The sequence below is a fragment of the Oncorhynchus mykiss genome, chromosome 16 (genome assembly GCF_057628025.1).
Source record: "Oncorhynchus mykiss isolate SJ-2025 chromosome 16, ASM5762802v1, whole genome shotgun sequence".
Taxonomy (NCBI): domain Eukaryota; kingdom Metazoa; phylum Chordata; class Actinopteri; order Salmoniformes; family Salmonidae; genus Oncorhynchus; species Oncorhynchus mykiss.
In genome coordinates this window covers 78,525,422-78,542,696 of record NC_143037.1, presented here as the reverse complement: position 1 = coordinate 78,542,696, position 17,275 = coordinate 78,525,422, and the positions used below count along the sequence as shown (strand labels likewise).

The 17,275-nt window shown below is 45.4% G+C and overlaps 1 protein-coding gene and 1 long non-coding RNA gene across 3 annotated transcripts in view; one reads left to right on the top strand and one right to left on the bottom strand.

Annotated features, from left to right (window-relative positions):
* LOC149977354 (uncharacterized) overlaps window positions 1–17,275 on the top strand; it is a 460,718-nt gene that overhangs the window by 157,540 nt on the left and 285,903 nt on the right. The window lies entirely within an intron of this gene.
* Window positions 1,067–12,033, bottom strand: LOC110491183 (uncharacterized). 2 transcript variants are annotated; one of them, XM_021564530.3, is made up of 3 exons: window positions 11,902–12,033; window positions 9,955–10,353; window positions 1,067–5,155 (listed from the first exon to the last, which is right to left on the bottom strand). In XM_021564530.3, exons 1-3 carry the CDS (start codon window positions 11,931–11,933, stop codon window positions 2,374–2,376), a joined length of 3,213 nt encoding a protein of 1,070 aa, XP_021420205.3. In that variant the 5' UTR covers window positions 11,934–12,033; the 3' UTR covers window positions 1,067–2,373. The 2 variants fall into 2 exon arrangements, with proteins under 2 accessions (XP_021420205.3, XP_090057787.1); XM_090201661.1 differs by having other exon boundaries at window positions 9,955–10,350; window positions 11,902–12,028.

The window sequence follows — 17,275 nt, the reverse complement described above, 5'->3', positions numbered from 1 at the left end:
AATAAAGTAGACTTGACTAAACGACGTTGTCACGAACAGTAGCGGAGATATTGAGATGAGCAAGTATTGCTCTCACACAGTATCTGCACAAGTGTACTGGTTTAGATTTTTAACGGGACCAAAACAGTGGAGAAGTTGAGCCTCGCGCTTCAACGCTCCTAGTTGTAGTGGAAATTGGCCCACGATGCTGTCTACTTTTTAATTATTTACCTTTTTTCCCACCCCTACACAACAGACAACAGCATCACTTCCTCCAGTGGGTTTGGTTATTGATAATGTCTTTGGAATGTAATTTGAGTATTAGAAAACTTTTGATACTTTAGGTATTGACAACAACAACAAAAAATGTGACGAATCCATGGAGCATTGGCTATAATAAGGCCTGGGTCCAGTTGTGCTTTTAGCTTCCTGTCTGACTGTTGGGGAAACACTTCAATTTAGGAGAAACTGGGTACAATGTTCATGTACTATATAATTTGCATTACTAGTAAAAAAAATAAAAATAAAAAATACAGTTTTAATGATTATTTGCTTCTGTTTATTTGTGGGAGCACAGTCAGCCTCCATTACATAAGTAAACGACGAGAAAAGGCATCAGTAGGATTGTAATTGTAACACATTGAAATCAAATGAAACCTGTTTTTCAGTAGCCAAACGTTCATCAAACCACACGTCGTTGGTGTATCTAGGCCTCTAAAACCCTGTGGTTTCATCACCTCAACCATCAGATAGGAAGTTATCTGTCAGCATCAACAGTGTTTTAGTTTCAAAGCTTCAGGGTGAGTCCCAAATGATATCCTCTTCTCTATGTAGTGCACTACTTTTAGGGGTCCTGGTCTAAAGTAGTGCACTACTTTTAGTGGTCCTGGTCTAAAGTAGTGCACTACTTTTAGTGGTCCTGGTCTAAAGTAGTGCACTACTTTTAGGGGTCCTGGTCTAAAGTAGTGCACTACTTTTAGGGTCCTGGTCTAAAGTAGTGCACTAATTTTAGGGGTCCTGGTCTAAAGTAGTGCACTACATAGGGAATAGGGTACCATTTGGGACGAATTGACATAATATAGGTTGAGGAAAACATATGTCACCTAAATGAATAGGCCTGGACTGTAGAGCGTGGACTGAAAATCGAGGCTTCATCCAAAATGGCACCCGATTCCCTACACAGTGCACACTGTTTGACCAGGACCCTATGAGTTGTGCATTAAAATGGGGAATTGGGTGCCATTTTGGACTCATCCTGAGCGTACTGCGGTAGTAAGAGGATGCTACAACAGAAGCATTGGAAGCTTGCATGGCATATGTATATTGCGAGGCCTCTATCCACGGAGCACAGAACAACGGCATTGACAAGTCACTTATAAAGGGCCAGACAGGACAGGTGCCTTGGCTTTAGGCAAATCCAACCCTGTTTCAGTCCCATTTTCACAATGATATCTTAAACCATGGATTCCATAGTTTCCGGCTGATGATGTATACAGGAAGTGTAGGTCCTCCACGTCCTGTAAGCTTTGAGCAAAGGATCATGGGTCGCAGTGGATGACTAACAGGTTTAAAGCAGAAACAAAGAACAAAACAATGACAAAAAAAAACAACAACAACAAAAACATGTAAAAATGTATCAGGAAGCAATGTGTTGTGGGTTGTTCATTAAGCTGCGTTATTTGTTTGTCAATAAACAGCCCATCCCACAGAAAGAACATCAACCAACAGCTAGCTGCCTTTTGTTTTTAATGTACACGTTTTCTGTTTGTTGTTTTCTTATAAAATCCACTGCTGCACTAAATGTCTCCTCCCTCCTTACTGACATGGGTCCTGCAATGCAGTCAACTAACCCTTTCAGTGATCGGCGTCCGAGACTCGACCGTCTCCTCCCTCCTTACAGACATGGGTCCTGCAATGCAGTCAACTAACCCTTTCAGTGATCGGCGTCCGAGACTCGACCGTCTCCTCCCTCCTTACAGACATGGGTCCTGCAATGCAGTCAACTAACCCTTTCAGTGATCGGCGTCCGAGACTCGACCGTCTCCTCTCTCCTGACTGACATGGGTCCTGCAATGCAGTCAACTAACCCTTTCAGTGATCGGCGTCCGAGACTCGACCGTCTCCTCCCTCCTTACTGACATGGGTCCTGCAATGCAGTCAACTAACCCTTTCAGTGATCGGCGTCCGAGACTCGACCGTCTCCTCCCTCCTTACTGACATGGGTCCTGCAATGCAGTCAACTAACCCTTTCAGTGATCGGCGTCCGAGACTCGACCGTCTCCTCCCTCCTTACTGACATGGGTCCTGCAATGCAGTCAACTAACCCTTTCAGTGATCGGCGTCCGAGACTCAACCGTCTCCTCCCTCCTTACTGACATGGGTCCTGCAATGCAGTCAACTAACCCTTTCAGTGATCGGCGTCCGAGACTCGACCGTCTCCTCCCTGCTAGGTCTGGGGACGACTGAGACCGCCTCCTCCCTGCTAGGTCTGGGGACGACTGAGACCGCCTCCTCCCTGCTAGGTCTGGGGACGACTGAGACCGCCTCCTCCCTGCTAGGTCTGGGGACGACTGAGACCGCCTCCTCCCTGCTAGGTCTGGGGACGACTGAGACCGCCTCCTCCCTGCTAGGTCTGGGGACGACTGAGACCGTCTCCTCCCTGCTAGGTCTGGGGACGACTGAGACCGCCTCCTCCCTGCTAGGTCTGGGGACGACTGAGACCGCCTCCTCCCTGCTAGGTCTGGGGACGACTGAGACCGCCTCCTCCCTGCTAGGTCTGGGGACGACTGAGACCGCCTCCTCCCTGCTAGGTCTGGGGACGACTGAGACCGCCTCCTCCCTGCTAGGTCTGGGGACGACTGAGACCGCCTCCTCCCTGCTAGGTCTGGGGACGACTGAGACCGCCTCCTCCCTGCTAGGTCTGGGGACGACTGAGACCGCCTCCTCCCTGCTAGGTCTGGGGACGACTGAGACCGCCTCCTCCCTGCTAGGTCTGGGGACGACTGAGACCGCCTCCTCCCTGCTAGGTCTGGGGACGACTGAGACCGCCTCCTCCCTGCTAGGTCTGGGGACGACTGAGACCGCCTCTTCCCTGCTAGGTCTGGGGACGACTGAGACCGTCTCTTCCCTGCTAGGTCTGGGGACGACTGAGACCGTCTCCTCCCTGCTAGGTCTGGGGACGACTGAGACCGTCTCCTCCCTGCTAGGTCTGGGGACGACTAAGCAGGATACAATGTCTCTCAAATCCCTCCCTTCCACCGTCCCTGCTGCCACGTCCACTTGATGCTTGTTGGCCCTGGTGTCACCCATTCCCACCACTGCAGCTGCCGGAGGCTTTGGACACCTGTCCTGTCTGACCTCCCTGACCTCCTCTCTCTTTCCTCTGGCCGTGGTGGTGCTGGCCCGGCAGGGGCCCCTGGAGGTGCTCAGGTCCTGGGGCTCATTCTGCAGGAGGGCCCCTGTCCCCACCGAGGCCCTGGCTGTATGGGAGACCAGGCTCATAGTCAAGCCGGGGAAGTGATGGTGAGGGGGCCGCTGGAAGGGTGGGGGAGGAGGATCCTCCACTACAGAGGAATGACTGTGGCGACGGTGGTGGTGAGGGGGCCGCTGGGAGGGTTGAGGATGATCCTCCACTACAGAGGAGTGACTGTGGCGACGGTGGTGGTGAGGGGGCCGCTGGGAGGGTTGAGGATGATCCTCCACTACAGAGGAGTGACTGTGGCGACGGTGGTGGTGAGGGGGCCGCTGGGAGGGTGGGGGAGGAGGATCCTCCACTACAGAGGAGTGACGGTGGTGGTGAGGGGGCCGCTGGGAGGGTGGGGGAGGAGGATCCTCCACTACAGAGGAGTGACGGTGGTGGTGAGGGGGCCGCTGGGAGGGTGGGGGAGGAGGATCCTCCACTACAGAGGAGTGACGGTGGTGGTGCGGGGGCCGCTGGAAGGGTGGGGGAGGAGGATCCTCCACTACAGAGGAGTGACGGTGGTGGTGAGGGGGCCGCTGGGAGGGTGGGGGAGGAGGATCCTCCACTACAGAGGAGTGACGGTGGTGGTGAGGGGGCTGCTGGGAGGGTGGGGGAGGAGGATCCTCCACTACAGAGGAGTGACGGTGGTGGTGAGGGGGCTGCTGGAAGGGTGGGGGAGGATGATCCTCCACTACAGAGGAGTGACTGTGGCGACGGTGGTGGTGAGGGGGCCGCTGGGAGGGTTGAGGAGGATCCTCCACTACAGAGGAATGACTGTGGCGACGGTGGTGGTGGTGATGAAGGTGTTTGTGCGGCGTACGTTCTTTTCTCTTGTGGCTGTGACTCTTTGGGGTAGTGACGCTACTGCTGCTGCCGCCTCCACTGGCCCCGCTACTGGACCAAACGCTGGCCCCACCACTGTCCTCTGCGGACAGCCCGGCAGTCACGGGACTGTCCTTGTGCTTCCTCCCTGGACTCTTTGGCAGCTTCTGTCCCTGATCCTTCTGTCCCTGATCCTTCTGTCCCTGATCCTTCTGTCCCCGGTCTGTCCTCTCTGCTGCTGCCACCACCACAGCACTCCCTGTCCCTATCCCTGCCCCGGCTATAGCTGGAATGTCTCTCGACTCCTCAACAGTTTCTCTGGTCTTGCGCTTCTTGATGGGCAGAGCGGTCTGCTGCACCGGCTTAGCGGAAGACTCCTTCTGAGCTTTCCTTTTGGCTTCTGCGGCGAGGATAGCAGCCGCTGCGTAAGAGGAAGTACTGGAACCCGCCGCACCAACTGCCGCTGACACCAACCCTGGCTTACGCCCCCGCTTTTTCGGAGCAGTCTGCGGTTGTGTGTCCGCCTTCCTTTTCCGCGCCGGGCGCATCTTGGCGACTACGACCCGCGATTGAGGCTGCCCCGCCACTTCAGATGCCTTGGATGCGCTGAAAGGCATTTTGACCAAGAGCCTCCCAGGACTCTTCTCCACCACACGCTTCATTGCCACGCCCTCCATGGCCGGGCGTAACTTCCCACTCCCCTTCGGCCGACCCCGGCCCCTCCCTGACGGTTTCATTACCTTGGGTTTCTTTGGGGGTCTCTTCTCGCGGCGGGAGGGACTGCCACGCCCTGTCACGGTGAAGTCGAAGTCGTTGGGGTCGGTGGCGGTGTCTCCTACCTTCTGGAAGAAGGCAATCAGCTCCACCTTGGAACGGAAGGCTTTCCCCTCTGGGCTGAAATACAGATCACAACGAATGTCCCGACTGTAAACGGATCTGTAAACATCCTAACTGTAAATGTACTAAACGTAAACTGCCCTGTAAACATCCTAACTGTAAATGTACTAAACGTAAACTGCCTTGTAAACATCCTAACTGTAAATGTCCTAAACGTAAACTGCCCTGTAAACACCCTAACTGTAAATGTCCTAAACGTAAACTGCCCTGTAAACACCCTAACTGTAAATGTCCTAAACGTAAACTGCCCTGTAAACACCCTAACTGTAAATGTCCTAAACGTAAACTGCCCTGTAAACATCCTAACTGTAAATGTCCTAAATGTAAACTGCCCTGTAAACATCCTATCTGTAAATGTCCTTAACGGTAAACCGATCTGTAAATGTAATTTCTGTAAAGGTCCTAACAGTAAACTTCTCTTTAATCGTCATTTCTGTAAACGGATCTGTAAACATCTGTAAAGATACAGTTGAAGTCAGAAGTTTACATCCACTTAGGTTGGAGTCATTAAAACTCGTTTTTCAACCACTCCACACATTTCTTGTTAACAAGCTATAGTTTAGTCGGTTAGGACATCTACTTTGTGCATGACACAAGTAATTTTTTCCAACAATTGTTTACAGACAGATTATTTCACTTATAATTCACTGTCACAATTCCAGTGGGTCAGAAGTTTACATACACTAAGTTGACTGTGCCTTTAAACAGCTTGGAAAACTCCAGACAATGATGTCATGGCTTTAGAAGCTTCTGATAGGCTAACTGACATCATTTGAATCAATTGGAGGTGTACCTGTGGACGTATTTGAAGGCCTACCTTCAAACTCAGTGCCTCTTTGCTTGACATCATGGGAAAATCCAAAGAAATCAGCCAAGACCTCAGAAAAAACATTGTTAACCTCCACAAGTCTGGTTCATCCTTGGAAGCAATTTCCAAACGCCTGAAGGTACCACGTTCATCTGTACAACCAATAGTACACAAGTATAAACACCATGAGACCACGCAGCCGTCATACCGCTCAGGAAGGAGACGCATTCTGTCTCCTAGAGATTAACGTACTTTGGTGCGAAAAGTGCAAATCAATCCCAGAACAACAGCAAAGGACCTTGTGAAGATTCTGGAGGAAACAGGTACAAAAGTATCTATATCCACAGTAAAACGAGTCCTATATCGACATAACCTGAAAGGCCGCTCAGAAAGGAAGAAGCCACCGCTCCAAAACCACCATAACAAAGCCAGACTTCGGTTTGCAACTGCACATGGGGACAAATATCATACTTTTTGGAGAAATGTTTTCTGGTCTGATGAAAAAAAAAATGGAACTGTTTGGCCATAACGACCATCATTATGTTTGATGAAAAAGGGGGAGGCTTGCAAGCCGAAGAACACCATCCCAACCGTGAAGCACGGGGGTAGCAGCATCATGTTGTGGGGGTGCTTTGCTGCAGAAGGGACTAGTGCACTTCACAGAATAGATGGCATCATCAGGAAAGGGAAATTATGTGGATATATTGAAGCAACATCTCAAGACATCAGTCAGGAAGTTAAAGCTTGGTTGCAAATGGGTCTTCCAAATGGACAATGACCTCAAGCATACTTCCAAAGTTGTGGCAAAATGGCTTAAGGACAACAATGTCAAGGTATTGGAGTGGCCATCACAAAGCCCTGACCTCAATCCCATAGAGAATGTGTGGGCAGAACTGAAAAAGAGTGTGCGAGCAAGGAGGCCTACAAACCTGACTCGGTTACCAGCTCTGTCAGGAGGAATGGGCCAAAATTCCTCCACCTTATTGTGGGAAGCTTGTGGAAGGCTACCCGAAACGTTTGACCCAAGTTAAACAATTTAAAGGCAATGCTACCAAATATTAATTGAGTGTATGTAAACTTCTGACCCACTGGAAATGTGATGAAAGAAATAAAAGCTGAAATAAATCAATCTCTCTACTATTATTCTGACATTTCACATTCTTAAAAAAAAAGTGGCGATCCTAACTGACCTAAAACAGGGAATTATTACTCGGATTAAATGTCAGGAATTGTGAAAAACTGAGTTTAAATGTATTTGGCTAAGGTGTATGTAAACTTCTGACTTCAACTGTAAGTGTGGTGAAATACAAGGTGGGCAGGTACGAGTATGAACTGAGCAAATATCTCCAGATTCAGAAAAATAAAACTTTTTTTCACATGTTCTTAGGTTACAGCCTTATTCTAAAATGGATTTCATTTTTTAAACTCATCAATCGACACACAATAACCCATAATGACGAAGCAAAAACTCAGTCAAAAACTTTGTCAACTTAAAAAATAGAAAAATCACATTTACTTTATGTATTCAGACCCTTTACTCAGTACTTTGTTGAAGCACCTTTGGCAGCGATTACAGCCTTGATTCTTCTTGGGTATGACTCTACAAGCTTGGCACACTTGTATTTGGGGAGTATCTCCCATTCTTCTCTGCAGATCTCCTCAAGCTCTGTCAGGTTGGATGGGGAGCGTTGCTACACAACTATTTTCAGGTCTCTCCAGAGATGTCCGATTGGGTTTAAGTCCAGGCTCTGGTTGGGCCACTCAAGGACATTCACAGACTTGTCCCGAAGCCACTCCTACATTGTATTGGCTGCGTGCTTTGGGTCGTTATCCTGTTGGAAGGTGAACCTTCGCCCAAGTCTGAGGTCCTGATTACTCTGGAGCAGGTTCTCATCAACGAGCTCTCTGTACTTTGCTCTGTTCATCTTTGCCTCGATACTGACTAGTCTCCCAGTCCCTGCTGCTGAAACACATCCTCACATCATGACGCTGCCACCACCATGCTTCACCGTAGGGATGGTGCCAAGTTTCCTCCAGACCTGACACTTGGCATTCAGGCCAAACAGTTCAATCTTGGTTTCATCAGATCGGAGAATCTTGTTTTTCATGGTCTGATAGTCTTTAGGTGCCTTTTGGCAAACTCCAAGCGGGCTGTCATGTGCTTTTAACTTAGGAATGGCTTCCGTCTGGTCACTCTACCATAAAGGCCTGATTGGTGGAGTGCTGCAGAGATGGTTGTCCTTCTGGAAAGTTCTCCACATCTCCACAGAGGAACTCTGGAGCTCTGTCAGAGTGAACATTGGATTCTTGGTCACCTCCCTGACCAAGACCCTTCTCTCCCCATTGCTCAGTTTGGCCGGGCAGCCAGCTCTAGGAAGAGTCTTGGTGGTTCCAAACTATTCCCCATTTAAATGTTTTGGTACCCTTCTCCAGATCTGTGCCTCGACACAATCCTGTCTCGGAGGTCTACGAACAATTCCTTCGATATCATGGCTTGGTATTTGCTCTGAAATGCACTGTCAACTGTGGGACCTTATATAGACAGGTGTGTGCCTTTCCAAATCATGTCCAATCAATTGAATGTACCACAAGTGGACTCCAATCAAGTTGGAGAAACATCTCAAGGATGATCAATGGAAACATGATGCATCTGACCTCAATTTAGAGTCTCACAGCGAAGGGTCTGAATACTTATGTTATTAAGGTATTTTACATTTTTAATAGATTTGCAAAAATGTCTAAAAACCTGTTTTCGCTCTGCCATTATGGGTTAATGTGTGTAGATTACCAAGGAATAAAAAATAAAAAAAATGATTTTAGAATAAGGCTGTAACGTAACAAAATGTGGAAAAAGTCAAGGGGTCTGAATACTTTCTGAAGTGTCCATTTTTGTATTTCCATCAACCTCAAACCAGTCCTGAAAAACACTCTAAAGTTCAGTCACATTAAACCAGTCCTGAAAAACACTCTAAAGTTCAGTCACATTAAACCAGTCCTGAAAAACACTCTCTATATGGTTCAGTCATATTAAACCAGTCATGAAAAACACTCTAAAGTTCAGTCACATTAAACCAGTCCTGTAAAACACTCTAAAGTTCAGTCACATTAAACCAGTCCTGAAAAACACTCTAAAGTTCAGTCACATTAAACCAGTCCTGAAAAACACTCTAAAGTTCAGTCACATTAAACCAGTCCTGAAAAACACTCTAAAGTTCAGTCACATTAAACCAGTCCTGTAAAACACTCTAAAGTTCAGTCACATTAAACCAGTCCTGTAAAACACTCTAAAGTTCAGTCACATTAAACCAGTCCTGTAAAACACTCTCTATACAGTTCAGTCATATTAAACCAGTCCTGTAAAACACTCTAAAGTTCAGTCACATTAAACCAGTCCTGTAAAACACTCTAAAGTTCAGTCACATTAAACCAGTCCTGTAAAACACTCTCTATACGGTTCAGTCACATTAAACCAGTCCTGTAAAACACTCTCTATACGGTTCAGTCACATTAAACCAGTCCTGTAAAACACTCTCTATACGGTTCAGTCACATTAAACCAGTCCTGTAAAACACTCTCTATACGGTTCAGTCACATAACAATATCAATGAGGGACGAAACAGACAAGATTTTGTTCACTACTTCCAGCAAAATATTTAATATCACATCTCTGTATCATATCTATCTGTATCATATCTCTGTATCATATCTCTGTATCATATCTCTCTGTATCATATCTCTGTATCATATCTCTGTATCATATCTCTCTGTATCATATCTCTCTGTATCATATCTCTCTGAATCATATCTCTCTGTATCATATCTCTGTATCATATCTCTGTATCATATCTCTGTATTATATTTAATATGATCATATCTCTCTGTATCATATCTCTCTGTATTATATTTAATATGATCATATCATGACATTATTTCAGATATGCTTTTAAGAGACACTATTTGATATGGCTCTCTCTCATAGCCTACTCACTTCATCAAGTAGACATCAAACTTCCCAGCAGACCGCCCAGACTTGCGTTGTTTGAGTTTACGTGTCCAGCCCTGGGGTAGAGAGGGGTCGTCGTACAAAGGACCTCGGTCCCTGATGATGGACCTCCTCTGTTTGGGCGAAGGAGAGGACTCAGAGAGACCCGAGGCCTCACCAACTGCAGTAACCATGGGCACCGAGGGCCCCGCCTCAGCCAGCTGCGCACTGGGCTGCTGGACTGGAGGATGAGGAGGGGAGGACATGGTGGTGGATGAAGACTCCAGCCTCTCCTTCTCCATATCCCTCCGCTCCCGCCTCACCTTCTTTGGCTGGCTGTGTGTCTTAGGGTCCGTGTCGTTGGAGCTCTGATTCTGGTTGGCATCTTCACTCTTCTCCTCACTGCTGTGGAAGACAACGTTAGTCATGAGGGGGAGAGGCAGAGCAGAGCCATGGTCTCAGCTCATCAGACCAGGAAATATGGAGAATGGCTATCCTTAACTCGGGTTGCCCCCCAAAAAATGTACTATAAATTCCAATAAATTCCCTGGTTTTCCCGAAATCCCAATTTTGAGGATTCCCGGAAACTGGAGGGAATAAGCAGGGAGTCCGGTATCCTCCAACCAAGTTTTTTTTTGGGAAAACCAGGGAATTTATTGAAAGTTCCAAAAATTTTTGCAAACTTATCTTCAATGCCGATAAGAGTACAACATGTTTTAAACAAAAAGTCACAGATAAATTACAAACCTCAGCTTGCTCCCAACCAACTCACTACCTATTCACAAAGGTCGTTTAAAAAAAAAAAAAAAAAAAAAAAAATTGGGGGGAAAAATATTGTGTTGTGCTGTTTCTTCACGTATGTGAAATATATACTTATATGGTATTAAGGACCAAACCTGCCTGAAGTGGGCTGAACCATATTCCATATACTAATAAGCGCCTTCCCGATAGCAGGCATATCGAATGACGCAGCCAGTCAGAGAAGCCACGAGGCAAGAGATGTGAATGGTTCGAATATTTTGAACTGCACATGATCGGTCCACATACACACACGCGTCTTACATCTTAGCATTATTCTGATCTACACAACAGTAAAGATAGAAGTAGCCTACAGCAGCAGCTACATCACAATATGCTATTCACTTCAACCTAACTGAATAATTGTAATGCAGATGAAGAATCATTTATAATACATTTTTTTGTTTGTTTTTGTACCAGATGCCAGTGTAGCGAAAATACGGGGCATTATTTTCAAGGTACATCAATATAATTTTCTGCCAGATGATACTCAGTCCTTCATGCTATTAAAGCAATACCTTGATTGCTCCATAACATTATTTGTTATTCTAGAAAATGGGCCAACTCATGTCAGCTTGCTCTAGTATTTAGCTAGATGATAACAGTCGTCATAACCAAACAAACAGTTTTCTAAGTAAAGAAAATAAATAAATGGTTTACGTCATAACAACACAGTAATGATATGCGGCTATTCTGTCGCAAAATTACCACGTCAAATGGCCACATGAGTAACCAGATGACGCTACATCCTATTCAGCTATTTAGCCAGCAAGCCAAATTGGTTATGAGGGTGGAGGATGTGGACAAATAGAGTGCAAACACAACACAACTGGATTTATTTTTGTTGACAGTAAATATATTTACAAAATCTACGGGCTGTGTTTTCAGAGGTCAGAAAATGACACACACACACGACAGCAATCTAACGGAGACCATTTCCTTGCTCATCTATGATGATCTGCTAAAGTAGAGGGGAATACTTATTTCTGTATAATTTGGTGACGTACTCAGAACGCCTCTTTCAGTTGCCTGCTGACCAGTTCATAACAAACATACAACGCATTACTTTAGCTAAATACAGCAATACATTTTAAACGACTTGAACATTCATCTAACTCGACATTGAAATGGTGAATACATGTAATTCACACTTACAGTCTCTCGTCTCCGCTCTCTACGGCGGCCATTTTTATTTAAATAAATAATTGTATAAAAATTCTCAAAACATCTCATGGGTACCTCTCACCCCTGCCTCAATTTCACTGCCGTCAGTGGCGTATTCACGCGAGATCCGTGAAACAGTTTCATAAGACCCATTGCATTGAGCCCTGGGATCTCGCGAGAGCAGTGGTTTAACTCTGTAAATGGTTGTGAACTCTTGAGATGAGGCCACTATCTCCATCTGCAGCAAATACACATGACACACACCATCAAAACACATCCAGTCTTGGAGTTTTAGAATTTGGTGGAGGTGGAACTGTCACCAGATTATCCCCACTATTGCTTTCCTTGACAATCTGTCTTCAGTACAAAAGTGCATTTGTCTTACCACTTAGGTCATAGTGATACATCTGGTATAATAACTCTCAATAGAAGTTGTACCTCGTGGACAGCCCTACCCGATTCATAGACCATACATGCCTTTGGCGCCTATTGATTAACGTATCTTCTTCCCCGGGGAACTTTTATTAAGAGCCCCGACACTCTGAACGTGAACACGCACGCACCACTTGCGGAACGGTTTTGGAAACATACCTTTCATATCTTTCGTATCTTTCATATCAGTGAGAATTTGTTTTTAGGTTATTGGTCCCACACGGTCATATCCATGTTACAGCTGGTGTTTTGGGAAGACAGAGGTGACCGACCACCTGTGCTAACTAGCTGTCTTCCATGCTCTGAACACCGGCGCGTCATTGGAAGAAGGCGGACAGAAACACGATGTAACTGAAAAATACTGTTGGCTGCGACTGACATAAAGCAAGTTAAAGCAGTGTATATTTAGCATTTCTGAAATTATTTCAATGTGATATGAAAGTAAAGGGGGGGGAGGGGGGGGGGCGCAGGTAGTTTAGTGGTTAGAGCGTTGGACTACTAACCGAAAGGGTGCAAGATTGAATCCCCGAGCTGACGAGGTAAAAATCTGTCGTTCTGCCCCTGAACAAGGCAGTTAAACCCACTGTTCCTAGTCCGTCATTGAAAATAAGAATTTGTTCTTTAACTGACTTACCTGGTTAAATAAAGGTAAAATAAAAATATGTTTCTAGAATCAATTCACATTCAGATGGAGTATTTGGCTGTTTTGGCTGACAGAGCCAGTCTACCTCTTGAAATAACATATGAAGGGACTTTGAGCAGTGCTGGACCGGTTACAACCGATATTTCTGTGTACAGCGGCGCTCTCTGAAAGGCGCAAACATCAATCGCTTGACCCTCCCTACAAGTGCTGCTTGTCCTGATTTATATGCCTTATTGCAGAAGTCATGTCTCTGAACGTCTGTTAATGTCTAATTGGTGATCTATAATTAAATGTTTTTCATTGTATTCACAGGAATGTCCCTGTATTGATGTGTAATATTGTTATTATTGTTGCAATAAAAAAAAAAATCTATATTTTTTTATATATAATAAAAAATAAAATTATATATATCATATTTGTATATATATATATATATATATATATATATAAAAATATATATATTTATATGATATGCGCTATTACTGGCGCAGCTGTGAGGTTCATAGACACAGGAAATATATTTGGGACTATCACTCACTTTTTCCGTCCTATCCAGGAAAAGGAACGATTTCCTGTGCCTGTAAACCTCAAAGCTGCGCTCGCAATAACCGCATATGAAACGGGGGCGTTCTCATTATAACTCAGTGAACCCGGGTCTAGCGGAGGCAACAATAGCCGTTTCATCACGTACAGACGGGGCACTCCAGACACGTCACAGGGGCTATAACGCTGAAGCATCCGTTTAGAACCTTTTCTCACTATCAAATATGGTAGTGAGAGGAAGTCCAGTCTCGGGTAGTAGGAGAGGATGGAACTAGATGAAACTGGGCCGACATTTCTTTTTTCTCATCGATTAAATATCAGATTTTAATCTACTGTTCGCTCCCCAAAAATAAAATATGTTACCAATACAGTCCACTAAGTTTTATAGACTTGACGCCTTGCCAAAGTCTAAAAAAATATATATGCTTTGTTTAGAAGCAGTGAAAGGTCTAATTGAGTTTGCGCACATGCACAAGGGAGGCGTTCCCTAACAGAAATATGCAAATAATACTACAACGCGCAAATAGGATCTCACTAGCTCGTGATTGCCCCCCTGCTTACTTGTTCTAGACAATATGCTCAGAGTTGCCATGTTTTAGGTTTTCCACTGAAATTGGGCCACTTTGAAAACAATGTCATGACAGATAATTTATTGCGCGGGTTGGGGTTTTGGGCTATTTTTAAATTGCACCGCGACCGACAAAAATATGTATCTTAAAATATATATATATTTCACTGTGACCTGCTCCTGACTGTCAGGCAGTGAGACATGATGTTGCTGAGTGAGTGATGGGGAGGATGTGCGCTGAGAGAGAGCGCTAGAGTTATGAGAGGAGCGAGAGCAGCACGCGTACACGTTGTGACACTTAAAGGTAGTCGGTTTAGTTTGTCATCACGGAGACTCCTATGTCCAAACCTTTTTCCATTAAACATGTTAATACTCTAGAACTGATCCCAGAACAACAGCAAAGGACCTTGTGAAGATGCTGTATGAAACAGGTACAAAAGTATCTATATTCACAGTAAAACGAGTCCTATATCGACATAACCTGAAAGGCCGCTCAGCAAGGAAGAAGTCACTGCTCCCAAACCACCATAAAAAAGCCAGACTACGGTTTGCAACTGCACATGGGGACTAGGATTGTACTTTTTGGAGAAATGTCCTCTGGTCTGATGAAACAAAAATAGAACTGTTTGGCCATAATGACCATTGTTATGTTTGGAAGAAAAAGGGGGAGGCTTGTAAGCCGAAGAACACCATCCCAACCGTGAAGCACGGGGGTGGCAGCATCATGTTGTGGGGGTGCTTTGCTGCAGGAAGGACTGGTGCACTTCACAAAATAGATGGCATCATGAGGGAGGAAAATTATGTGAACATTTTGAAGCAACATCTCAAGACATCAGTCAGGAAGTTAAAGCTTGGTTGCAAATGGGTCTTCCAAATGGACAGTGACCTCAATTATACTTCCAAAGTTGTGGCAAAATGGCTTAAGGACAACAAAGTCAAGGTATTGGAGTGGCCATCACAAAGCCCTGAACACAATCCTATAGAAAATATGTGTAAACTTCCGACTTCAACTGTTTTTGTTTTTATATGAGCAAATATTGTTAAATAAATAATTTAAGATGGGTTTTTTTAGATAGATTTTAGCTACTTCTTTACATCAGTCTGCCTCGTCAGCTATCTTGCCAGACAGACAGTTTTATTTAGCTAACGTTATCTAGCCAGCTAACTGTTATTTTACGCTGCTTTCTGTTTGTATGTAGCTGGCACTTTAATGGCATCCTTCAAGGAGATTTTATTAGATTTTTCCAACCAGGCAAAGCACATCTTGATAAGAGGCGCAACAGTCATAGGGGGGGCAGAGAAATTCACAATTCAGTGTACCAGTTCATTTCTATAACTGTTACTGTTAGATATACTGTAAGGATTTATGTACAACCATTTAACAACCATTTTCCATCTAGCTAACGTTTGTTGGTCATCTACATGTTGCTAGCTAACATTTCAGTTTTTTTTGTCTGTCATATTGAGGTATCTAGCTAGAAGTAACCTTGATCAATCAAATGGATAGGTGTAAGCAATTGTGGTAATTCCAACTGCCCTTAACTGGGTATCTTTGCTTGAGAGCGAGAGAGAGACGAGAGAGAGAGAGAGAGTGAGAGACAGGAGAGAGAGAGAGTGAGAGACAGGAGAGAGAGAGAGAGAGTGAGTGAGATACAGGAGAGAGAGAGAGTGAGTGAGAGACAGGAGAGAGAGAGAGAGTGAGTGAGAGACAGGAGAGAGAGAGAGAGAGAGTGAGTGAGAGACAGGAGAGAGAGAGTGAGAGACAGGAGAGAGAGACAGTGAGAGACAGGAGAGAGGGAGAGAGAGTGAGAGACAGGAGAGGAGGGAAGAGTGTAAGACAGAGAGAGAGAGTAAGACAGAGAGAGAGAGAGAGAGAGACAGGAGAGAGTGAGAGACAGGAGAGGTGGGAAGAGAGTGTACGACACAGAGAGAGAGAGAGTAAGACAGAGAGAGAGACTGAGAGACAGGAGAGAGAGAGAGAGAGAGAGAGAGAGAGAGAGATAGGAGAGAGAGAGAGAGAGACCAGAGAGAGAGAGGTGGGAAGAGAGTGTAAGACAGAGAGAGATGGATAAAGAGAAAGACAGCAGTGCAAATTTAATTAGTATTTCAACAACTGTTGTCTTCCAACTTGTGAGTTAATCACATGTACCTACTGGGGGAAGGATGGCCAGCCACACAGGAGGGTTATTTTCACTAAGGAGGAGAAGCTGACAGAGATGCATGTTGAATATTTCGGAGTGAAGCGCATGGTCGCCAAAATCAGCCTACGCTTCTTCTGGCGGGGAATTGTTAAGGATGTGGACAGCTGGTGAAAGTGAAATAACATTTTTGTTTTTCAATCACATTCTATTATCTGTGAAATGATTCTCGATTTTTGGATGAATGTCATATCAGAACGCACACTTATGTTTCAATGTGTCACTTTTTGCTTAAAAGGCCCGTACCCTGTCTAGCCTGCCAGACGTTTGAGAGGGTGAAGACTGTGGCGCCGGAGTTGAAGCCCATCAAAGCTGTTTCGTCGTGGCACATGACCGGTAAGTGTGTCACAATTCAAATTTTGCGTTGATAAGTTGTTTTATTTGACCACAGCAGAGTTTAATATTAATATATCAAATGTATGTGTCAGAATCCTTAGGTATAAAAACTGCATGACACAGATACGAGTACGATTAAAGTCTTCTTCTCTTTTAAATACTTTGAATGTTTGGGGGGGGGGGGGGGGACCCTTCACGGCATCCAGGAATGGCCAACAGCTGGTGTCTGACGGCAACCGATGACTTCACCAGGTAGGTGGAGGCAATACCCATTAAGGTCTGTTAACTCTAAATTCCCTTCTGTATCCGATTTATAAAAAGGGTGCTTGGAACCAAAAATGTAAAAAAAAAAAAAACGATTTTCATGTTGTATGATACCTATCAAGGATGAGACTGGCGAGGCCACCTATCAAGGATGAGACTGGCGAGGCCACCTATCAAGGATGAGACTGGCGAGGCCACCTATCAAGGATGAGACTGGCGAGGCCACCTATCAAGGATGAGACTGGCGAGGCCACCTATCAAGGATGAGACTGGCGAGGCCACCTATCAAGGATGAGCCTGGCGAGGCCACCTATCAAGGATGAGACTGGCGAGGCCACCTATCAAGGATGAGACTGGCGAGGCCACCTATCAAGGATGAGA

Bases quoted from the DNA above. Each gene is read 5' to 3' on its own strand.
- LOC110491183 (XM_021564530.3), bottom strand. From the start codon at position 11,933: ATGGCCGCCGTAGAGAGCGGAGACGAGAGACT. The intron at 10,354-11,901 runs GTAAGTGTGAAT...TGTCTTCCACAG, and splicing joins GAGAGCGGAGACGAGAGACT to CAGTGAGGAGAAGAGTGAAG. The intron at 5,156-9,954 runs GTGAGTAGGCTA...TCTGTATTTCAG, and splicing joins TTTGATGTCTACTTGATGAA to CCCAGAGGGGAAAGCCTTCC.